General features: G+C 41.7%; 1 protein-coding gene across 2 annotated transcripts in view; it reads left to right on the top strand.

The window, feature by feature from the left end:
* Window positions 1-2,869: 2,869 nt before the first annotated feature.
* LOC113594805 (transport and Golgi organization protein 1 homolog) overlaps window positions 2,870-25,335 on the top strand; it is a 91,706-nt gene continuing 69,240 nt past the window's right edge. For both annotated transcript variants that reach the window (XR_008294498.1, XM_053213019.1), the window contains exons 1-7: window positions 2,870-3,229; window positions 6,604-6,735; window positions 10,334-10,355; window positions 11,288-11,376; window positions 11,621-11,695; window positions 12,687-12,759; window positions 12,924-13,075. Coding sequence is in view for 1 of the 2 variants with exons in the window: in XM_053213019.1 (XP_053068994.1) it covers window positions 3,125-3,229; window positions 6,604-6,735; window positions 10,334-10,355; window positions 11,288-11,376; window positions 11,621-11,695; window positions 12,687-12,759; window positions 12,924-13,066 (639 nt within the window). In the remaining variant the exon portion in view is untranslated. The remainder of the gene's footprint in view (window positions 3,230-6,603; window positions 6,736-10,333; window positions 10,356-11,287; window positions 11,377-11,620; window positions 11,696-12,686; window positions 12,760-12,923; window positions 13,076-25,335) is intronic.

The following is a 25,335-nucleotide window of genomic DNA, read 5'->3' as shown; positions in this document are numbered from 1 at the left end:
GTTAAAATTTCATGGTAATTTATAGTCTTGTTCTACAAAATCGTGTAGCCAACTAAAACTCAGGAATTATCTCACTATGAGAAAGAAAGTGGGAATGGATGTCAGGTGGCAACAAACAGTATAGTTGATATCAAGTCAATAATCTTGATTCCATTCTTCACTTCCCACCCTCTCCTCAACATATGGTCATCTGAGTTCTGGCCTTCACCTCTCATTTGTATCATTCCCACCAAGGTCACCTTGTCATAGCTCAATGAAAGCTGTTCTTGACCTTCTCAATCCCATTGTAGCATCTGATCCATTAGACCTCTCCCTCTCCCCCAAGCCCCATATCGAATCATCAAGACCTCTCAGGTCTATGTCTGGAAACAATTGCTGAATCTTCCCACTATTTCCATTCTCATGCAACTAACATAGGCCACCATCATCTCATGCACAGCCTTAAAATTGGCCTGTTTGCTTTTACTACCTCCCACTTCCATTTCACATCAATTCATTCTCCACCTCCGATCAGAGTGATCTTTTAAAAATGAAAGCTCAGCAATCAGTCAGTGACTGCTTAAAATTCTTTAATGGCTTCTCAGCACTTTCAGGAAAAAGCACAAAGTTCTTAACTGGTTTGCAAGGTCCTGCAGAAACAGGCTTTGTTATTTCTCCAGCTTCATCTCTTAAAATAAGCCTGTATTCTCTCCTCACCTTTTTGTTCCAGGCATATTGAAATAACATTTACATACCTATGTCCTAGGTCCTCTTGTATCTCTGCTGGCTGTCACTATGCTTCAGGCATTATACGAAGTTATTTCCACACATTGGAATTTTATTTATTTATCTCCTTATTTTGATTTTTATTTATTTATTTTTAAGGAATAAAAATTTTCTGTATTTAAGAAGACGTACAATGTGATGTGCTGATATATGCATACATTGTGCAATGATAACCACAATCAAAGTAGTTAACATATCCATCACCACCATACCTACTTTTCTTTTCTCTGGTATTGTTAGAACACATGAGATCTGTTCTCTTAGTAAATTTCAAGTATACAATATGGTATTATTAACTACAGTCTCGGTGCTATACACTAGGTCTCTAGAACTTGTGCATCTTATAATGGAAAGTTTGTACATTTTGATCAATATCTTCCCCTTTTGCCTATCCCCAGCCTCTGAGACCCTTCAACTCTGTCTCTACAAGTTTAACTTTTTTTTTTAAATGAAGTTTCACATGTGAGAGAGATCATACAATATCTGTCTTTTTGTGTCTGACTTATTTCACTCAGCATAACATCCTCCAGGTTCACTCATGTTGTCACAAATGGTAGAATTTCTTCCTTTTTTATGGCTGGATAATATTCCACTAAACGTATAAGCCATTTTTCTTAAGTTGTTTCCATATCTTGGCGACTGAATGATATTGCAATGAACATGGGAGTACAGATGTCTCATTGAGATAGTGATATATATCCAGAAGTGGGATTGGTGAATCATATGATATTTCTATTTTTAATTTTTTTTAAAACCTCCAAACTGTTTTCCATAATGGCTGTACCAATTTATATTCCCGACAATAGTGCTCAAGGGTTTGATTTTCCTCCACATCCTTGCCCACATTTGTTATCTCTTGACTTTTGGAGAATAACCATCCTAATAAACAGGTGTGAAGTAATAGCTCATTGTGGTTTTGCTTTGCATTTCCCTGATAATTAGTGATGGTGAGCATCTTTCATATACCTGTTAGCCTTTTGTACTCTTCTTTGGAAAAATGTCTATTCGTGTCCTTGCCCACTTTTTAACCATGTTATGTGGTTTCTTTGCTATTGAGTTTGTGAAAATTATAAAAGGAAACTTTATTTAAAATGGAAGTGTTGAATTACTATATTGTATACTTGAAACGAATGGAAAGAAAATAAAAACTTAGAGAAAAAATAAAATAAAATGGAGTCAGGGGGCCAGAAGGGGGAAGCTCAGAGGCTCTACTACGTATCATTTATTGCAGACCCACCAGAAGGAGACATACCTTGTAAACTGATACTACTTCAGCTACTGCTTTACTACCCCAGCAAGAGGAAGAAAGGTCTTTCTTCTTCCCTGATGACAGCCCAGCCAATGAGAGACTGTCACAACTTTAGCAATGAAAAGCCACTCTACTTGGATCTCCTAGTTTACTCCAATGACTTTTAATATACCATAGCCCTCCTGACTTCTCCCTTTGTCTATAAAAGTGTTCCTCTCCTTTGTTCTCCAGACTTGCTATAGCTTATTTGTCCCGAGTGGCAGTTCTCTGCGATTGCTGAATAAGCCAATTTTTTTTTTTAACTGGTAACATAACTGGCAGTTTTATTTTTAAGATTAAACTATTCATATGAGCTCCTTATATAGTTTGGATATTAACCCTTTCTTGGATATGGTCTGCAAATATATTCTTCCATTCTGTAGGTTGCTTTTTTATTTTGTTGATGGTTTCCTTCCCTTTCCTTTCCTGTGCTTTTTAGTTTCATGTGGTCCCAATTGTTCATTTTTGCTTTTGTTGCTTATGCTTTTGGTGCCAAATTTCCTCTTTCATTTTTTCTAGAAGTGTGATGGTTTCAGTATTACATTTAAGTCTTTAAGCCATTTTAAGTAGATTTTTGTGTATCGTGTAAGGGAAGGGTTCACTTTCATTCTTTTGCACATGGATATACAGGTTTCCCAACAGTATCTATTGAAGAGATAGTCTCATATCCACCCATCTCTGGGGGTCACCTCTGGGGAGTCCCCTCTGTGGCAGCTCATTTCTGAGGTTCATAGACACCCACACTCACAGGGAAATAAACAGACACCACAAGCACAGAATCACACCAGCCTCACCTGGGAACTCAGGTATGAGGCTTACAGACAGACCCACACACAGACCCACACTGCAGACATGGCCAACGACACCCTGAGGAAAACACACACACACACACACACACACGCACACACGCATACACGCACACACACAGATACAATCAGGAAGACCCAAAGGGGCAGCAAATTCACATGCGTAACTAGTATACACACATACAAAACCCAGATATACATAGACACTCCCATATGGACACACATGTCCCCGAAAACGTACATAATGGGCAGGGGCTTTTGAAAAATGTGGTCACGCGGGGTTTCCATTGTGATCTATCAGGGGCTCAGGCCTCTGATTGGTGGAGAGAGGCTATACAGCATCCGGATTGCTATGGCAACGCTCAAACAGGTGAAGACCTGGAAGGAGAGGGATCTTTCTCTGCTCCATCTTTTCCTGACAGTTTACTTAACCGGCTACTTGTGTCCTTCTCACCTAGTGATTTACTGATCTGTTGACCTACTAACCTTTCTAACCCTCCTCCCTCCGCTCTTGTACTTGATCATTCCTGGTACCGTCCCTGACTCCCTTCTACTCCTGACACACCCCTCTCCCCAATCCCACCCCTATTTAAATCCCACCCCAACCTCAGTTACCACTCCGCCCCCTTTCCTACCCCCTCCCTTCCCCTCCCACCCCCACCTCCTCTCCACCTCCATCTGCACCTCCTCTCTGGCGCCCCAGCTCCCCCTGAAAGGACTAGGACATAATGGTTCAGAAGCTGTTTTTCTGTATCCTCTTACTTGGGTATCCCGGTTACCCAAACACGAATCTGAGTACACATCCTACATCAGTGCTTTCTTCCTTATTTATTTATTTATTTATTTATTTATTTATTTATTTATTTTTGCACACTGTGGTTAAAAAACAGCTTTTCCATAGAATCCTTGATGAGAACTCGGTTCTTTCTGAAAACCGAGGACCTCAGGGCAAGGTTTCTCGACCAGCTTGTTCTGGCCACAACTGTACACATCAAGTTGTGGATCCTGTCTGGGCCGCTTGGTACAAAAAGAGTAGCATTGACAGGATGGAAACCTGAGCTTCATAGTGTCAAGAAAGAAGGACCTGTGAAGATACTAAAAGCCACTGAGATCTTTGTCTTAAATAAGGTGCCTGTATGATGTTTGAATTATACCTCATTAAAACTGTTTCTAAAAATGTCAGAAACATTTAATAGGCGCTATTTAATAGTATTAATAGTATTTCATAGTATTAGACTGGCTCCTGGAAGTGCTGTCAAGATCCTGCTCCAAGCTTTGTAAGTTTACAGTCCATCTTATATGTAGTTTGTTTTCCTATCAGCGCATTGTTCATATTTGTGCAGTTTGGTAGCCCTGGGAACAGTGGTATCTGAAGCATTGGTGTTGGTACTAGAGAGTTAAAAAGTGAAATGTCCTTTGTGCTCTGTGCTTTCTGGTTTGTTCACTTTTAGGATCTTGTGAATCAGCCCTCTCCCTCTGGTCTTGGGGGCTGCTGCCAAGACTTGTGTGTCCAAACAGGTTGATTAGAAGCTCAACATCAATGAAGTGGCCTCACCCTGCTTGGACATTTATAATAGGAAAATCACTATGAGTGATGTGATCAGGAAGTGAATGAATTCTTGTCCTTTCTTTAGCCAGATATGTGCAGAGGGTCGATTTACTCAAACCCAAAAAGGTCTCGAATGTCCTTACGATTGTCCAACTATAAAGAAATACCTGGTTCCCAGTGTGAATGTTTCATTCTATCATTAAAAAGAAAAACCTGTACTCCCAGGAGCCGGAGACAGAGAGACAGGGAACACCCATAGAGAGAAGTAGATTTCTTTAGATTAGCATGCACCAGATTCTTAGAGAGGGATCTACAAAGTCCCAAGTCAGGAACAACCTAAATTGAGACAGAATCCTCCTACATGAATACCTCCAGTCAAAACAGAATCTATTCTATTTCTTTTGAGTCTATGAAGGAGGAAATTTCTTGGTTCTGTTTATTGGAAATTCCCCCCTCTATCTAGAATGCATCTCACAGATCAGTTCAGCTCTCTCTCCCTCCCTCATCTCTGAATTCGTCCATAAACTAACTTGTCTTGCATTCCCCGCCTCCACCTAGTCATGGCCATCGTCTGTGAGAACCTGGCGTTATTGACCCCATTGGATCTAATCTAGTTAAGATTAACTACTGATATCAGCTTCCATATAGCTGCCAGAGGTATCAAGAGTGCCCAGGACTTAGAATGTTTACCATTGGTGTCAAGATGGCCTCTGTCTTTGGTGCGTTTGATCCCCATGATCAATCATTGAGCGGATAGCTCCTGCTTTCTTTAGACAGTGGCCACTCAAAGACAGTGTACATTTCCCACCAGCACACATTTTAGTGACCTCAGTTCTGAGAGCTGAAGATACAAGTGGTACACATTTTGGAGGCTGCTTTCTAGAGAGATTTATTGGCACAAAATTAAAGTTTGGTATGTGAATTAGTATGAATTGCATTGTGAGTGTATTTTCTCCTAAAATACTGGTAAGTCTAGTTTTAGTAAAATGATATGTGTTCTGTTGTTTTGGTGACCATATTCAGGACTTTTGTATTCTTTTAGAAAGTAATTTTCATAGTAGCTATTGATTGATTTAGGTTCAACACTATGAAATAGGAACTTGACTTTATTGTATTGGCTATTTGGAGATGTGTGTTCAAATAACTTAAAATCTCATAGATTTCATCAAAATAGACAAGATCACCTGATTATGCAAATCTTTATTTACTTCAGAAATCTGACAACCTGAGTTGTGATTCAGATTCAAAGTAAACCTTGAAAGTAAAATCTCATGAGGCACCTGGATAGCTCAGTTAAGCATCTAACTCTTGATTCTGGCTCAGGTCATGATCTCATAGTTTGTGAGTTTGAGCCCAGCATCAGGCTGTGTGCTAACACCGTGGAGACTGCTTTGGATTCTCTGCCTCCCTCTCTCTCTGTTCCTCCCCCACTCTTTTTCTCTTTCAAAAATAAACATTAGAAAAAAGAAAACCTCCGTGCTTTTAGAAACTAAACAGTAATGTAGAATTTATTTTTGCTGGAATAATCCCATGTTATTATAATAACAGCTTCCCATCTCTCAGTCATATCCATATCTGTAAACATCTGGCTCTATAACAATCTCATTTAAACCTCTAGTACATTTTCATTGTTACTTCCTCCCATCCTTCTATAAACTTTGGTGTATTTTTGGAAATGTTCCAAAGTATTTTATCCAGGTACTTCATGAATGTACAACAGAAGTCATTTACTTCTTGTCTACTAAAAGTTTGCATTTATTTTTTTATTTTGTTTTTTTTTTTCAATTTTAAGTTGGCTGATAAATTCTTAAGTTCTGCTAACTATTTAAAAATTGTTCCAGTGTGTTTGTCAGCACTATAGAATTTTTAAGATGGCCTATTAGGTTTCCCAACAGCTGCAGTGTGGTATAACTTATGTATAATAACAAGACCTTTGTAAAGATTACAGTTTGTTGATATGTGATATAGATAAGAAGCAATGAAGCCATCGCCATAGTAAGTAAACAGTCATCACTCCCACAAGTTTGCCCCTGCTCCTTTGTAAGCCTTGTGTCTGCCTTGTCCTTCATGAGGAGGCATTTGAGAGATGTGCTTATAACCTCCTGGAGGCTGGTTGAAGGTTTATAAAGATGATTCTTTGTAACAGATATTATAAATGTCTTTGATATTCCTCATTGTCTCAAATGTTATTTCAGCTTGTCCATATTTTGGCTGGCCATTTCCCTTTTGGCTCTCGTGTATTTGGGATTCTGTGGAAGCTTACCATTATTACTGCCACCCTTGCAATTTGTGCATGTCTGGTTTACCTCTGGAGAGTTGTCCTTGCTGTGAGTATACTAAAGTACCTTATAGATAGGCTTGTAATCATAAGTAAGCAGAATTTTTTTTTTTTTGGTAAGCACAAATTTTTAACTAGACCTATTGTATGCATTCAGTACTTCAAATTTCCCTTTAAGCACTGCGTTCATTGCAGCCACAAATTGTAATAATTCCAATGTTCATTATCATGTAGATGGAAATATTTTTAAAATTCTGTGAATTGTCTTCTTTAACCCACTTCTTTTACAATATCTCTATTCTATCTCTATTCTCCATCTTCTATTAGAATATCTCTAATATTTTTTTGTAGTTTTCCACCTGTCTTTCTGTTATTGATGTCTGGCTTGCATTTGTATTCTGAGAACATATTGTCTATGATTTTGTTGACTTTAAGTTAAGATGTATTTTCTGACCCTGAATATGGTCCATGTCAGTGAATGTTCTATGTGAGTTTGAGAAGAATGTGTAGTTGTCTATTGTTGAAGTGTTCTACAGATGGTAATGCCATCCAGGTGATTGATGATGCAGTTCAGTCCAACTGTGTTCTTAAATTTGAATGTCTGTGTGCTCAACCTGCCAATGACTGATAGAGGGTATTGAATTCTTTCAGCCATAATAATGTGTATGTCTGTTTCTCCTAGCAGTTGTGTTAGTTTTTGCCTCATGTATTTTGACACTCTGTTGTTAATACATGCACATTAAGGAATATGTTTCCCTGGAGAATTAAGCCTTTTTTATTGACCTCAGTATGTCCGATAATTTTCCTTACTTTGTAGAATGTTTTGAAAGATAATTTCAGTGGCCACAGAATTCTCGGGGATGGGTTCTTTTCTTTTAACACTATAAACATTTCATTCTTCGTGATTGCATGGTTTCTGAATTCTGAGTATTTTTTTTTCCTGGTTCCTCTTGGGTACGGTGTTATTTCTCCCTTCTCCCTGTAACTCCAGCCCTCAACACTTCCCCTTACCTTATTCCAAATTGTTTGTTTTCAGTTTTTTGTTGATTGAATAGTATATGTCTAGGGGTAGTTTTTTGTTGTAGTTGTTGTGGTAGGGTTTTTTTTTGTGGGGGGGGTATTTATCCTGCTTGGAATTCTTTTAGTTTCCTGGATCTGTGGTTTACGACTATCATTAATTTTGGAAAATTCTCATGGTCATGTTCACTTCAAATGTGTCTTCTTTTCACTTCTTCTCCAGGTATTCCCATTTTGTGTATGTTACACCTTTTGTAATTGTCCCACTGGTCTTGGATGTTCTGTGTTGTATTTTTAATTATTTTCTTTGTGTTTCTGTTTCAGATGTTTCTACTCGATTTTTCCTTCTGCTTGTTGAGTCTTTCCTCAGCTTATATTGTGTGTGTTAATATATCCACAAAGGCATTTCTTATTTTTGTTATGGTGTTTTTGATTTCTAGAACCAAAATCTCTTGGATCCTAGAGTTATCATCTCTGTGCTCACACTCACCACCTCTTCTTGCATACTGACCACTTTTCCCATTAGAGTTATTCTCCTATTAATCAGAGCAGTTTTAAATTCCCAGCCTGATTATCCCAACATCTCTGCCTTAGGAAATATGAGTCTAATGCTTGCATTCTGTTTTCAAAATATGTGGCTTTTCCTTTTAGGGTACCTTGTAAGTGTTTTTGAGAGCTGGGAGTCATATCCTTGTTTAAAGAAACTGAGGTGAATAGGCCTTGAGTGTGAAGTTTTGTCTTCACCTGGCTAGGTTTTAGGCTGAGTTTACTCCCCTGTGAGACAGGAAGGAGGAAGAGCACTGTAGTTGAGTATTTCCCTTCATCTGCATTGCTTGTGTTTAGGAAAACCCCCATTAGGTTTTGGAGAAATAGTTTCTCTTGAGGGCAGGCCTTCTAAGGAAGAACAGAATACCATGAGTTTATGTCTAAATGGCTGTTTTTCCTCTTTTCCTGCCAATTTAGAAATCTTTCCCCTCATAAGGAAAATATAAATATTATGTATTTGTAAGTCCATCTCTCTTTCCATTTCCCCTGCTTAGGAAAGGAAACATGTGATGTTAAAGGACTATCCATGGTTTTCTATTTGCCCTCCATAGATACACTTTCCTATAACAACATTATTATGACTTGCTTTTTGATAACACATTGATATTCCAATATCCTGGCAAGATGTTGGGGCTGGCTTCAGCCCCATTTAAAACTTTTGAGTAGGGATATGCATTCTAGGAGTCAGGAAAATGTGTCTTTACCTTTTGTTAAAGTAGAGTCTGGCCTAGATTTTACTGAGCTATAATTCACCAAGGGATGATTCGGGTCTGGGTGTTATTGGATCCCCAAGACCAGGTTCTTGAGTCTCAGTGTCCTAGGAATGAACACTGAACTCAAGGGAAACAAAGCAGGTAGAGTTTATTAGAGATAGCTCGTATACAATGGAGCCAACAAGAAAGAGGCATATCGCTCCCTAAAGGGGTAGTGTGCCAGGCTTATAGAGGCACTTTTCCAAAGAGTGAGGGGCTGGGAGTGGGGAAGCATCCGTTAGTCCCACAGTCATTATCTTGTGGTTGTTACTTTTCAGTGGACACAAGACCATCACAGGATGGTTTTCCATGGTTGACATTCTTTTAGGGCTCCTAGAAAACAGAAATACTTGTGCAGTCAGGCTTTAAATTATTACTTCTAATTTTGCCCAGACAACCATTACTCCCTAATACCTGTGATCTCTCTTTTGTTCACGTTTCCAGAAGGAGGTATAGAAGCTTTTAACCCTTGCCTCAGACCACTGCCTCTACACGAGTGAAGTTCCTTTTGTTTTTCTTATACCTTCTTACAGGGAACACTTTTTCCTTTTTTTTTTTTTTTTTTTGAAATGTTAGCCATCTTTTCCTTTGTTGCCTGTGCTTTTTCTCTAGTCATGTTCCACTCTCTTTCTCATTTGATGACTTTTTTTTTGGAAGACCCTCTGTTTTTAGTGATCTAGGAAAATCATAGCACCTGACATGTTGTAATTGTTTATTGATTCAGAGAGCAGCCAACTCTACGATTTTAGAAAGCTTTCTAGAGAATGAAAGAGGCATATCTCACTACAAAGGTTTTCCTTTTCTTTCCTCTTCCCTTCCTTCCTCCTTCGCTTCCTTTCCCTTCCCTCCCCTCCATCTCTCTCCCCCGCCTCTCTGTGGGTCTCTTTCTTTATTTCTCTCTCCCTTTCTCTCTCTCTCTTTCTTTCTTTTGGACTTTCAAATGATCCTAGGTTCTGGATTTCAGTGTGGATATTGGGTTCGACTACAAGAGAAAAAAATCTGAAAAATATTTTATTTATATATTTTTAAAACTGTCTGCATTATGCACTGACAAAATTGAATACGTTGATGTTTATGGAATAGAATGCAAATCTATCTTTTAGTGAAAATAAGCCATGAATCTTTATGCTTTTATCAGAAATGGTTTATAAAGAATCATGAACTAAATATGAAATTCTAATTTTTGCTTATGTTTAATATTATGAATTCATTATGCTGAACAAAATGATCATTGTAATTTCATTGCTTTACATTTAATATTTTATCAGAAAGAATACGTTTTTACTAATAATATGTTTGACCTCAAACTTATTTTGTTTCTTCCTCTCTCAGTTAGAGCCTCAAGTATATCAAGGTAAGATTTAAGGTTTTAGTATTCTTTGTAAGTTTTTTTCAGTACTGGTGTTTGATGTGGGTTTTAATTTTTTAACTAGGGATAAATATGGTGACTTTTGATGTCTAATTGACTTGTTAACTCTTGAAAATCTTTCTCTTCCCTGTTTGGAGGCTAAGTGACAATGTGGAGGGATTTGGCATCTCTTAAGAGACCAGGGGAGGAAAACATTATAGGAGGAAGGAGAACAGGATGAGTGTAATTTTGCATAGAAATGGTTAGGAAGCAAGTGGTGATATGAGTCCGAGGTTTGGAGTGAGTACTTTTCCATGACATGGCTCTTGGTGAAATGTGAAGATGAGAAAACCCTCTTTGAGTCTGTCAAGTGGCCTAAGCTTAGAGAAGAAGCCAGATATTGCCAGGCAGTGTGTGTGTCACAAGAGAGGTTTAAACCATGGTTTTGAGTCTGAGATGGAGGGAGCCATTCATGCCAGGGGAGAATGAGAAGTGAACGTGATGCAAATGGGGGTAATGTATTCTGCATGGGCCCTATAGACTGTGGTGATTCTGTGTTGAGAGCCAGGGTGGCTGCCTGACACTTAGTAAGCCCTCAAAGGCTGGTGCTCATCACTGTGAATGCAGCAGTGGTCGCGGTGAGAAGAGCGAACTCAGGGCATGAGAGCTCTCACACTGGGCCACTAGAAGAGAAGTTTGCACTTTGAGCTTGTTAGAGGAGTCAGGGTTCTAGAGCTTACACGTATAGTGATCTCAGTGAAATAAGGTTCCTTGGGTTTAAAATGCTACTAAAACTTGCTTTCTTCAGGCACAATAAGAAAGCAAAAAAGTTAGTTACACCCACGTGTCAGATAATGTGTCTCTGCTGCTAATACAGTGGGATTATTCGATGTCACCAGTTTGGTAACAACCTTAGAAATTGTTTTATCTCTTTTTAGTTAATTTACAGCAAATAACTGAAAAGATCAACACAGTGAAGAAAGAAAACAGAGAGCTGGCTGAAGCAATATCCATTTGGGAACTGAAGGTAGCATTGCCCTTTCAAATATTTTTTTTTTTTTTTGTGATTTTATTTCAGTTATTTCACTTCTGGTAGTTCATCCTATTGACCTATTTCATGTGTTGTAGAAACACTCCCAATTCAAGACAAGCTTCACAAATGTAAAGAACTACCTCTTTATTTGTGAAAGGAATCACACATTAGAGATAGGTTTATCTACCATGATGCTATTTTTGAATTCTGATTCCTTTTTCATATGTTTTATGTATAGATCAATGAATCAAAGATACGTCTTCAAGAAGCTGAGAGAAGTAACATTCACTCCGCTGAAGCTCTTAAATTGAAAGTAAGAATCCCATGGGGTGCCCGGGTGGCTCAGTCAGTTGAGAATCCGACTTTGGCTCAGGTCATGATCTCACAGTTCGTGAGTTTGAGCCCTGTGTCGGGCTCTGTGCTGACAGCTCGGAGCCTTGAGCCTGCTTCTCTGTGTGTGTGTGTCTCCCTCTCTCTGCCCCTTCCCTGCTCATGTTCTGTCTCTTTCTGTCTCTCAAAGATGAATAAACATTAAAAAATAAAAATAAAAAAAAAGAAAGTAAGAATCCCTTCTTTGCCTGGATTGCATTCTAAAAACACAAGTAAAATAATGAATTATTATTACTCATTCAACATGTTTTGTTGAAGGAGCACATCAAAAAATGTTGAGCACTTTACTTAAAATTTAAATGACACCCTTCAAAGTGCACTTGCTACCTTGCAATCAGAGAGAGAGAGGAATGTCAAGAAATCGGAAGTGATGAGTTGGCTGCTGAGTTTTACTGTAACTTGGCTTTGGAGGCTTTTTGTTCATTGGGTGAGGTGAGCACAGCATATTCTTTTGCTGTTTACCACAGTAGAGAGTGGGCCTCTGGGAGCCAAACCTCCATCCTCACAAGGACCTGGAATTTCACTTAGGACCACCCTGAGGAGTTTTGCTATTTCAAGGACTAGCAAGTGTCTTTTATTTTCATAGCTGGGTAATTACCACCTCATTCAGCCCTGCCCTCCCAACATATGGAGAAAATCCTCCAAGACAGTTGAGAGATGAAGGGCAATAGCCAAATCGTATACTGCCCTCCTCCCTTAATGCTGAACAATGTTCAGTGTGAATATTCCCCTAAGAAAGCCATTTGTGAGCTCTTTGACTTGAACTATATTCCATGTTCTTTGCCTTCTCATTGTTATATTTATGCTTTGGGATCTTTCTTTGTTGCCATGCATAGTCCTGCCGTGTTAGGTACACTCACAATGTTATGCGGTCATTATTTCTTGAATGTCTTTTTTTCATATCTGTCTTAAAGTCACAAGATGCAAACGGTCAATTTGAGGATCCAGAACTGAGAGCCGTGATGTCCAATAACTGTGAACTGGAAGGTATGTTGTCTGTTGGGGAGAAATGCCCATGTGGTGGCAATGAGTTTGCTTTGGGAAGGGAAGGAATAGCTTCCTGCCTTCGTGGTACTTGCCCTTTTCCTGTCACCCCAAAACCAAGTCTCATGTCATGTGCACACACAAAAATAAAATTCATTTCTTGACAGAAAGTAAAAAGGCCCTGGAGGACAAGTGTAATGCATTGAGGACTGCGAAAGCAGCCAAGGAAGCCAAAGTCAGACAGTTGAAGGAGAAAGTAGTCATCCTTGAAGAATTCTATGAAGAAAGAAAAGTGGCTATAGAAAAGTAAGATGTTCATGTGATAAGAGTCCCAAGTACTGTTGTATGAAGGCATGTGGTGGCCAGTATAGGTAAATGTATTTCTTTTAGAATTGGATCCAGAGTATTTTTGCCAAATGCATTCAGTAGAATTGTGCCTGCCCTCCCTGCCTTGCTTTCTGTAACCTGCATTTTCCTTTCTGTCCTTAGTGCTTTCCACACGTTGTTGTGTCATGTACCTAGGGTGGACGAGGGAAGGCATTAATCACATTGATACCTGGATTCCCTCTGGATCCATTTACATTGTCCTATAGGTTTCAATCCCATCACATTGTCCTATCAGCCAGGAATTAGGTCATCTTCGTTCAGCACCAGACTTGGGTCAAAAATATCTATGGGAAAAATGGAATTACCTTGCTGTAGAAACAATGGACAGTTGTTTGGGATGCCATCAGTACTGGATCCCTTCATCCAGTCTGCAAGTGAGATTTGCAGGAAATGTGTCTCATGGGTTCATTACAAATTTGGTGCACCACTCACATGTTTCCTCTTTTGTCCAGTATTTTCTTTTGTTCTCAGGAGGAGATCAGGGACCTTAAAGTCCCTCATTCACATTGAAAAGTAAACTCTTCCTTCTCTTCCCTGAGACTCAGCTTTGTGTTAGTCCTTCTCACACCTGGGGTGGGGGCTTCTCTGTCTCACTTACATCCTGTTTTTGTTACTTTGTAAGCTCTGACCACCTCTCTTTGCAGTACAGCAGGCTCTGTGGCCTCTTCCCTGTTTTGTGTGTTGTGTGATATGTCTGCCTGTTTCTGTTTTCCAAATGCACAGCCTTAACCCAAGAGTCTACAGGCTCCTCTCTTTGCAGCCTGTCATCGTTTTCTGGAACGGCTAGTAGCCAAAGGAACTTAGAGATTGAGGACCTTATGGCTTTTCCCATGTGTTCTGGAGATAACCCCGGGAAGATACACTGCACTCCATACTAAAGTCTCTAGGCTTGTTGACTACTACTATACCGCCTCTCTGTGGGATCAGTGTTGTTGTTGTTTTCCTCTTTCTTGTCATGTGATTAACATGTTAAAGCTATTTGTTAATTGGAAATGCGGAAAGACTTCCCTCTATCTTTACATTGTGTGCCTTGTACAACTTAGAATGCACAAAGACATTGTCATAACTCACCACCATCACCACCTTCACGTCTTTGTTGGTAAATGAACTGTTGGGAATCCTTTAAAATGTATCTTAGGTAAAAATATTCTGAACACGAGGTCCTTCAGTTGTGTTCATATGAGCAGGTTCTGTTTGTCTCCAATCAGTGTTAGAGCTGATACCATCGCTTATGACACATCCATGGAAATTTATACCAAAATCAAAACACCTTTGCATTAATTCTGTTACAGGAATTTCAACCTCTTTTTTTCCATAGGGTATATATTACTCTGTGTCTTGTACTGTGCTCAAAATCAGAATTCCTTATGAATTCAGGTAAACACATGTGGGCTTAGTAGTCATTGACAAGTAACATGTTCCTCACAGCAAACACTTTCTCAGTTCCCCGGCAAGGCTCCAGGCATCCCCAACTCCCCAGTGGTCTTGTGGCCTTTGACAGCAATTCCAGAGAGGGAAGACCCCTTTCACAGGGAGGGAAGCAGAGGGGACAAAATAAGGAGCCGGCAGGAAAAACTTTTCCCCAGTAGTAGCTGTGATTTCGTGTGCAGAGAATCAGGTGTTTATTTGCACTCAATTTTTTTTTGTGTTTGGAATATGCCAAAACCAGAGCTTCTATAGTCACTGTAGTGGAGGGATGCAGGGTGATCCTGGACATAGATGTCTGACTGTCTGGAATATGCTACTTCATTAGACTGGAATTCCTTCTTTGATTCCTCTAAGATGGCACCATTTTGTTCTACATTCTAAGACATGGGCAGGGACGTGTGGTGACCGTAGTTTAACCTCCAGCATTTATTTGCCTAAGCTGTAGGTGGTACCCAGTGGGAGAGATGGGGTTTTCAGGTACTGATGCTACTCCCTTGGATCCTGGTGGCTGAGAAGTTGGCAGGTGCTGACATATTCTTCTCTGGGTTTCAGCTGCTTTTGGTATTGGTTCTCTTGTCTGCTATATGCACATAGCTGTCACTTCTGTTCTGCAGGGCAGCATGGATCCATGGGGACCTCCTCCGTTAACTGGAAGATTCTGCACACCCTACCCTAGAGGTCCCCCCATGGGCTATAGGGCATGTCCACCTCCTGAGCCTTGGTGGCCCTGGGGACCACCCCGGACCTCTCTACCTACAGCGCGTGGTAAGATGATCTGAGCAGTATGAGTTGACTTGCAAAGCACCTTCATCTAATTTTTGTTGTTGTTGAGTCTTGGACAAGGTGCAGAGGTGGTACCACAGACCATTGCAACGCGAGGGAAAAGCGTTTACCGCCATAACCACATTCCTTGAGTTTCTCTTGATCGACATATCATCTTTGTGTCATTTCCCACACCCTGTGTTGGTACAGGTGTCTCTTGTGGAGATGGAATGGGGCTGTATACACAAAAGCAGACATAGGGCTTCAGCAGATGTGTGCTGTACACAGTCCATGTGCTGGGCTATGGGAGGCATGAGGCTCAGCCTAAGGTGTATCTGTCCAGGTGAGCCACCAGCCATCCATAGTTGTTTGATGAGTTATGAAAACACCTGAACCAGGGCGTTTATGGGTCTCCATCGAGGTTTAAGGGGTGGTTCTCCCCTTTACCTTGGGATCACCTGAAGCATGTGGGGCTCCCCTCTGCATGTGACTTGGGATCTGACTGGGCCAAAGAGTTTAAGATGCTTGAGGAATGAGGGGAGGGTTTGTTTTTTTAATCTCTGCACAGTCTCCTCAAATCAGAATAAACCTCCATCCCTTCTACGGCCTTTTGCAGATCCCGAAGTTGCTCCTGGGAGTGAGAACAACACAGACTCTACCAAAAGGGCCAAGAAGGATAAGGTAAACGCCATGGCCGTTTTCAGTAAAACTCTTCTGGGAAACTCTCATTTTTCTGTTCAGTGCTCTCTCCTGGCACTGTGTCTGTTTTGTGTGTTGTATGATACGTCTGCTTGTTTTTCTTATTTTCCAAATGCACAACCTTAACCCAAGTGTCTATGGGCTTCTCTATTTTCTGCCTGTCAACTCCTTATAGTAAGTTTAGAAGCCAAACGTATTTAGAGGTGAGGACCTTAGGACTTTTCCAGTGTGTTCCTGGAAATAACCCAAGTAGGATGACCCCACACTCCACCTGGAAGTCTCCTGGCATGCCTCATATTTCCTGGACCTCCTCAATGTGGAATCATTGCTCTTGCTGTTTCTTCCTTTCCTGTTTCTGTCTAGGGGATTAACGTGTTCACAAAATCTAAGGTTATCCTTATGGTTCAAAAATGCAAACTGCCTTCACTCCAACTTAGATTTTTGTATGTGTCATTTAGAGTGGTCTTAGACAAACTAAATTTCATACCCATCACCCTTCAGCTTTTTTTTTTTTTTTTTTTTTTTTTGGTGAATGTGCTGTCCAGAATCCCTTCAGGTGTGCCCTGGGTGTAAATACTCTGAACTATTTTTGTGACATATTTGTCCTAGAAAACATGCACTGGAACATGAGTGGTGAAGAAGAGAAAATCCATAATTACCTGCATTGTAATTCCCCACTGTGTCCTTTATTTGTGTTCCCATGAGCAGTTTCTCTTGTGTCCTGGGTCACTCTTACAGGTGGAACATGGGCATTTGCAGCAGAAACAAATGTGCATTTGTGATAATTCTGTTATTTAGAATTTCAGCTCATTTTTCTAGAGGACACAATTACCTTGCAAATTGTACTGTACTTAAACTGAGAAGTACTTCTGAATTAAAATAAATTAGCTAAGCTTAACTAACATGTATAGATCGGTAGCATGTTTCTCTAAGAATATGCATCCAGATGTTTTTCAGGACCTCAGGATCCCCACCCCTCTATGTGTCTCTGTGCCCGTGGATAGCACTTCTAGAGAGGAGAAGACCCCATTGTCGGGAGAGAAGCAGATTGGGCACAGGCGGGGGCTTAGAGGCAGAGCTTTGAGCCACGAGGGCTATGATTCCATGTGTGGAGCTTGGGATTGTCATTCCTTCCCATTCAGAAGTTCTTCACTTACAAATAAGCAGCCTCTGTGGTGGAGTGGGATGAGAGGTGGCAGGTGATCCTGGACTTAGATGCCTTCCTATTGGGAATATGCTATTTTGTTAATTTGGCATTCACACCATATATCCACTAGGACAAGAGCCGTTGCTGTTCTACATTTGCAGACATGTGAGGACACTAGTTTATCCCCATAGCATCCATTACCCACCCCAAAAGCTGTAAGTGGAACCCAAAGTATGGGTAGAGGCTCCCTGGTGCTGATGCTGCCCTCTTGGAACCTGGTGGGGGGAAAGCTGGCCGGAGATGATCACTGCTTCTTTGGGTTTCCACTCTTTGCTGGTGTTGATGCTCTGTTCTGTCCTATGAACACAGCATTTGTTTCTGTTCTGCAGGCCATTATGTATGCAAGAGGGCCTGGTCCTTTCCCAGGATGGTCTTGCAGGCCCTACCACATGGACCACCCTTCATCACCAGCCAAGGGCTGTGGGCCACCTCCCCCTCCTCCACCAGCTCCTCCACCTACTCCATTTGTAAGATGACCTGAGCTGGATGAGTGACTGGTAAAGCACATGCATCTTCTTCATGAAAGACTTGGTGGGAATGATGTAATGATGGTTCTGAGTCTTGGCAACCCACCTGCAAACCTGGCTAAGGACACTGTAACGTATCTCAAGTTTCTCAGGACTTACATACAAAGGGCTGTGTCATTTCCCTGTAATGAGGTGAGCTATAGGTTTCTCTTGTCGAAACGAAAGAGGATGTTTACACAAAGGCAGAGGTATCAGAGGTACTGGTGTGTTTTTTACAGACACAATGTTGTGGGTTCTGTGAAGGATGAGGTGCACCCCTAAATTTAGGTGCCTCAGGTGTCCTGTGTGAAAAGGGTCACATGCGTTATATGACACAGATCTTGTGATCACCATAATGGAAGCACCAGTGAAGGAATGGGGGAAACTTGAATCACACAGGAATAGAAGGAAAGTTGTGGAAGGTAAGCAGAGTTTGAGGAGGTGTGGAGGAGAGGCTGTTGGGGACAGTAGGTTGGAGTTGGAAGCCATTCCTGGCAGGGCCCACAGCCTGGGCAGGGAGCTTGAGGACAGCATGAGATCTGCAAAGAACTGCTTCGTGGGTGCAAGCACAGTGTACAATGCAGTCATCATCTCCAAAATGTCAACTTTACCGCATGCACATAGTTCATAATCTAAATACAGTTTGTTTTTCCCTTGGGTTTCTGAAAGGTCTGGACACGTATGAAAGAATGTGCTGGAGATTTGGGAAATTAAACTTGGTCTTAGGAAATGCCTAAGTTTGTGTGTCTCAGTGAGACTAAAAGTGAAGACAGGTTGTAGATCAGCTGAGCGGCTTCCTTGGCCTTCAGCCTGAGTCAGACTCTTAGTGGGGATTCAGGGTTGACCAGAAGCCGCCCCTGCTGGACTCCTGTCACCACACACCTGCATCTGCTGTCATCACCCTGCCTGCCAGTTTGCATCTCCAAAACTTCCCTCACAATATCCTGAGGCTTTGCCTGTGTTCCTGCTGTCTCATCCCTAATACCAGCTCCCAGTGGAGCCATCTCAGAACCTCAGCTTTGTTATCTGAGAAACAGGGATAGTGTTGGGTTCTGAGATCAGTATGATGAAGAGGTGACAACCACATAAGGAATTTGTAAAATAAATGGGATGAGTGGACACTCACCCTCCTCAGTGTGTAAATGAATGTATCTCCACACAGAAGCTCATCAAGAGATGTTCATTGAATTCCATTAAACTAAGAGTATAATGCCTGAGGCTGAGAGATTGGCAATCCCTGTTTCAAAAGATACAGCAAAGACCCCTGTGTTTTCCCTATTAGAATCCAGGTCCTACTTCACACAGGAGGAAAAGATAACTATGAGAAAGTGTACATTCAGGGATCTATATCTCAGACCTGAAGACAATCATCTTCCATTACTGGTAGACACACAGATGCAGCCACACAATTAAGTGTTCGTCCAAGGTATATTTTCAAGGACAAAACGCATAGGAGAGAACAGAAGATCCCATTGCTATAACCCAAAATCTCTTTGCCTTTCAGGACAACTTGAAGTTTGAAGAGGACCCTAAACTGTGACCAATAGGCTGTGGCGATGTGATATATTGAGAAAAGTTGTCTGATACGTGTATTTGAATGAATCCTTTCCCTGACCATTCCTGTCCCCTCTATTTTGTCTGTCCTCATTTCCTGTAATAAACCCATCATAGTTCTGCCTCTGTGTCAGTGTCTGCTTCCAGGAGGACCTACGGTCATTCTATTTCGATGCACACAGTGTGACTCCTGTATACAGTGTCACAAACAGGTAGAATCTACAGTAATAGGGACAGAAGACAAGTCATTATTTGAATTGTAGTGACTGCACATGTCCCCCTGGATCCTTCTGGGGTGGTGGACACAACCTTCATCTAGATCTGGTGATGGTTGTGTTCACTCCTCAGTAGATACTCACAAGCACACGGCACCTGCTAGTCACAGTGGTGTGTGGTGATCAGCAAGACAGCCATCAGTCCCCAGGGAGTGGCTGATTTCTGATTGCAAGAAATGGATGAGGGGTCAGCAGTGTCTCTGGTAGAACAATGAGGAAACCCTGCATTAATCCAGGTGTTGGGGACTTTTCCCACCTACGAGCTACCTCACAGGAGCACTAATCCAGGTGGGAGCTGAGGTAGACTAGTGGTAGTAGTTTTCGGGGTGAGTCTTATGATGTGCCATATTTCTCCCAGTGCTTTCTTTTTTTCTTCTAATTTTTGCAATGTTTATTTTTTTGAATGAGAGAGAAATACAGAGCACAAGCAAGGGAGGGGCAGAGAGGGAGAGAGGGAGACATAGAATCCAAAGCAGGCTCCAGGCTCTGAGCTGTCAGCCCAGAACCCGACCAGAGGCTCAAACTCACGACTCACGAGATCAAATCTGAGCCAAAGTCAGACGCTTAACTGACTGAGCCACCCAGGTTCCCCTCCTCCCACTGTTTCCTTAGTGAGGGATGGGCAGGGCAGAGGTCCATGACATGATACCCGTTCCTTCCTCACCACCATGGAGGAGTTGGTTGTAAGCATCTGGCTCTTTCCAGATCCTCAAACCCCATGCATTCTTCTCCAGAGCCCCTGACACCTGCAGGGCCCTCCTTTCTCCCAGGTTGTGAAGGTAACCAGCCCTCCAGCATCTTTGGGATCATGGCTCGGCCACCAAGGGGTCAAGGTCTGGCTGTCCACATGCTTCCCGGGAGTGTCTGGGAACAGCAATGCTGCAGTAAACGTCATCATTTGCAGCTTCTATAAAGAGGACTTTCATCCACTGTGATCAGGGCCTGGGCTTAAAACATGACAGGAGAGAGGGGGACACAGATATGTGGTGCCCTGATCCCTGGACAGGGCTGCACGGAACAGAAGGCACGAGGCCTGGGGAGAGGCAGAGAAAGAGACAGGCAGGAAAAGAGACAGTGAGTGATGGGGGAATTGCGCAAGTCCTAGAGAGTGAGAGAAAGAAACAGAGGGAGACAGGGGTAGGGAGAAGCAAAGACAGAAATGAAGCACAGAGGAAAGGACGGAGCTGGTCACGGTGTGCGGAGGGGGCTATAGGCCACGCAAAAGGGGCAAAAGGGGCTCTGTGAAGATGCTCTTAGGGTTGGAGGCAGAAAGGGTAGGAAACCTGGGTATTAGAGTTCCCTCAGTTCAAGGCTCCAACCTCACTGGGCCATTGCCCCTGGGAAGATGGGTCCCCCTCATTTTGCCTGGTGTGTTGGGGCCCAGTCTCAGGAATGGTCATGGAGAGAAATGGCTTGAGGGACAGCATGCAGTTCATTAGCAGGTAAAGTCCAGAGTGTGTCCCATGGGGAGGTAACCATGATCTGTCTCTGCCACCTCCCCCAGTCCCTGCTCCCTTCCCCACTGCTCCAGCATGACCTTCCTTATGTTCCACAGCCAGGCGTCAGGCATTGTGCTGCCCCCAGAGCCTATAGCCTGGAACTTGCACAGGTGGATTATTGATCTCAACCAAAAGTATTTGAGAATAAGGTCCATATTCTCCTTCTAGCACTAGTTATGTGCAACATGATAGGGGGTTGCTATTCTTACATCTACTGCTGGTCTCAGGATTCTGGATTGTAAGTGAGCAGTTTAAACCACCACAGCCTTCTCTCACGTGAAAGGAGAAACCTATTTCTTCACCCAGCCTTCCTCTGATTGTGAAGAGATGGCATTTACTATTTGAAGGCACAATTATCTACCTATGAGTCTCATGGAAATTATTTCATCTGTCTTCATCCCTGAAGCACCTTTCGTTGAAAATATTACCCATATACAGGCAGGAAATTCATAACAGATGTGTAACTCCCTCTAGGTATGCATTCTGATCTTGTCACATTTGTGTCATTAAACATATTATTGACAACTTGAAAAATAAGCTCTCAACATCAAGATGGTGACATTAGAGAATGTGGTATAAATGGAATTTCATACGTTCTTATTAGAAATAATTTTTTAATGAAGGAAAATTGAAAATATTGTCAATTTTTTATTGAAATATAGTGGACACACCATGTTGTATTAGTTTCAGGTATACATCATAGTGATTCCGTGTCTCTACGTTATGCTCTCCATATACCTACACAAGTGTAGCTATCATGTGAAAGCATGCAACACTTTATTATAGGATTGACTATATTCCATAGGCTGTACCTTGTATCTCAATGACATATTCATTCCATAGCTGGAAGCCTGTATCTCTTTCTCCAAGGTGGCAATTTTTTATTTAACCCAAGTATTTTGGTGGTAAACACAATTACCTGTAGTTCAGCATGTGTAAATTTGTGGTCTGTATTTCTTTGAATGTTGCTTAAAGCGTTACAAATTATATCATGACATTAATAAATTCGGTTTCGTTCTTCACTCACTAAACAGGAGAAGGAAAAGATTCTTTCTGCGTCCCAGGCCCTGTGACTAAGACCCATTCTAATCTGGAGAACAGGTTTAACTGGACCAGCTGCACCCTCAATACTTTCAGCTGAGCGGCCATGGCCTTGAGCATTGCAGGAATTCCCACGGAGGCCAGCAGAGGGCGCGCACGCACCGCGAACAGGGAGGGGCAGGTTCCTTGCGCGCTCAGCGAAGGCTGGAAAAGGCGCCCAATTAGGCTTTTCTGATCCTGGGCGGCTCAGAGCAGGAAAGGTTCCCGTTGCTTCTGAGGACCCAGTGCCTGTGACTGTGAGCAAAGAGCCAGAGCTGGGTTTCCAGCAGGTCCCGCCGCCGGCCTCGGGGGGACCCTGGACGCTTCGCAGCAACTTGGCGTCTCCTCAGTGGTGGGGCTGAGTACCGAGGAGGGCCGCTGGGTAGTTTCCCTGATGGTCAGTGAGGCGCCTGATGGTCAGTGAGCTGCTCAGCCACTTGCATTTTCTGGGCTGTTCCATGGTTTGTTCCTCGTTTTCCCTGCCGATATTTGAACAAGATGTTTTTCAGTCCGTGGAATCCGTGGATTCAGGGGTCCTGCAATGCCACGTCAGAGATGCTGGGGTTGGTTTGTTCCAGATTCAGGCTTGTTTTGGGGGGAGAAATCCTGACACAAATTTGGAGGAATGGGAGCAGCATTCAGTTGGGTAGTGAAGACAGGAAATGTTGACTCTCAGGACCTTCTGGAAGAATGAGCTGAGACCCACTTTCCGAGTCCTGCTGGAACCAGAGCCCGAGGTAAAAACACAATGTGCCCTCCACATCATACATGCTTCTTAAAAATTAATGGTTATTTTTCAAACATGGTGAATTAATGAAAACTAGAGAAAACCTGGTAGGTAGTGTAATAAACCTTACGTTAATTTTTAATTTAAGTTTTAGCGAGTAAGGATGTAGTGTAATATTAGTTTCAGGTGTACAATATAGAGCAGCACTTCCACACATCTGAGTGCCCCTCACCTGTGCCCTCCTTAATCTCCATCACCTGTTTCACCCATCCCCCACCCCACTGTGCAAACCCTCAGTTTGTGTCCTAGTTAAGAGTCTGTTTGTCACTGTGTCCTTTTTCCCCCCTTTGTTTGTTTCATTTCCAAGTGTTAGTGAAATCATGGTTGTCTTTCTCTGACAGGCTTATTTCACCCAGCATAACATTCTCTAGCTCCATCCATCTTGTTGCAAATGACAAGGTCTCACTTTTTAACTGCTGAATAATATTCCATTCCATCTACTACATCTCAATTTATTCATCAGCTGATGGATACTTGAGCAGTTTCCATAGTGTGGCTGTTGTAGAAAATGCTGCTATAAACATCAGGGTGCGTGTGTCCCTTTGAAGTATTATTTTTGTATTCTTTGTGGAAACACCTCACAGTGAAATTTCTAGGTTGTTCTATTTTCAATTTTTTGAGGAATCTCCATAATGTTTTCCAGAGTGGCTACACAAGTTTGCATTCCTACCAACAGTGCAAGAGCGTTCCTCTTTCGCCACATCCTTGGCAACACCTGTTGTTTCATCATTCATTGATTTTAGTCATTCTGACAGATGTGAGGTGTTAGCTCATTGTACTTTTGCATTATATTTCCCTGATGATCAGTGTTGTTGAGCATATTTTCATGGCTGTCTGTATGTCTTCTTTGGGAAAATGTCTATTCATGTCTTCTACCCAATTTTATTTGGATTTCTCATTTTTTGGGTGTTGTATAACTTTATATATTTTCAATAGGAACCCTTTATCAGATGTTATTTGCAAATATCTTCCATTCTGCAGGTTGCATTTTAGTTTTGTTGATTGTTTCCTTTGCGATAGAAGCTTTTTATTTTTATGAAGTCCCATTATTTTTGCTTGTGTTTCCCTTACTTCAGGAGACATATCTACAAAGAATTTGATGCAGCCAATGTCAAATAAGTTACTGCCTGTGTTCTCCTCTGGGTTTTTTATGGTTTCATGTTTCACACATAGGTCTTCATCCATTTGGAATTTATTTTTGCGTATGTTGTAAGAAAGTTGTCCATTTTTGTTTGTTTGTATGTTGCTGTCTAGTTTTCCCAAAACCATATGTTGAGGAGAATTTTATATTTATTTATTTATTTTTATTTTTTTATGAATATAATTTAGTGTCAGTTGGCTTACATACGACATCCAGTGCTCATCCCAACAAGTGCCCTCCTCAATGCCCATCTCTCATTTTCCCTCTCCCCCATCTCCCCACCCACCTTTAGTTTGTTCTCTGCATTAAAGAATCTTGTGGTTTGCCTCCCTCCCTCTCTGTAACTATTTTTCCCCTTACCTTTTCCCCATGGTCTTCTGTTCAGTTTCTCAAGATCCACATATGAGTGAAAACATATGATATCTGTCCTCTTCTGACTGACTGACTTCACTCAGCACATTACCTTCCAGTTCCATCCACGTTGCTGCAAATGGCATGATTTCATTCGTTATCATTGCCAAGTAGTATTCCATTGAATACATAAACCACATCTTCTTTATCCATTCATCAGTTGGTGGACATTTAGGCTCTTTTCGTAATCTGGCTCTTGTTGAAAGTGTAGCTATAAACATTGGGGTACACATGTCCCTACGCATCAGCACTCCTGTATCCCTTGGGTAAATTCCTAGTAGTGCTATTGCTGGGTAGGAATTGCTGGGTAGCTCTATTTTTAATTTTTTGAGGAAACTCTACACTGTTTTCCAGAGCAGCTGCACCAGTTTGCATTCCCACCAACAGCCTAAGAGGGTTCCCATTTCTCCACATCCTCACCAGCGTCTGTAGTTTCCTGATATGTTTATTTTAACCACCCTGACCATGGTGAGATGGTATCTCAGCGTGGCTTTGATTTGTATTTCCCTGATGATGAGTGGTGTTGAGCATCTTTTCACATGTCTGTTGGCCATCTGTATTTTTGAGAGAGAGACACAGAGCATATAGAGGAGGGTCAGAGAGAGAGGGAGAGAGAATCCCAAGCAGGCTGTGACTGAAGTGTGGTTCAAACTCATTAACCCTGATATTATGACCTGATCCAAATGCAAGAGTCAGACACTTAAATGACTGAGCCACCCATGCGCCCCAAGACTATCTTTTTTTCCATTGGATATTGTTTCCTGCTTTGTTGAGGATTAGTTGACCATGTGGATGTGAATTCATTTCTGGGTTTCCATTCTATTGATCTGTGTGTCTGTTTTT

Source organism: Acinonyx jubatus, chromosome E3, assembly GCF_027475565.1.
Source record: "Acinonyx jubatus isolate Ajub_Pintada_27869175 chromosome E3, VMU_Ajub_asm_v1.0, whole genome shotgun sequence".
In the NCBI taxonomy this organism is placed as follows: domain Eukaryota; kingdom Metazoa; phylum Chordata; class Mammalia; order Carnivora; family Felidae; genus Acinonyx; species Acinonyx jubatus.
Note: the sequence above shows the minus strand (reverse complement) of the source record. Positions and strands in the feature narration are given on the sequence as shown.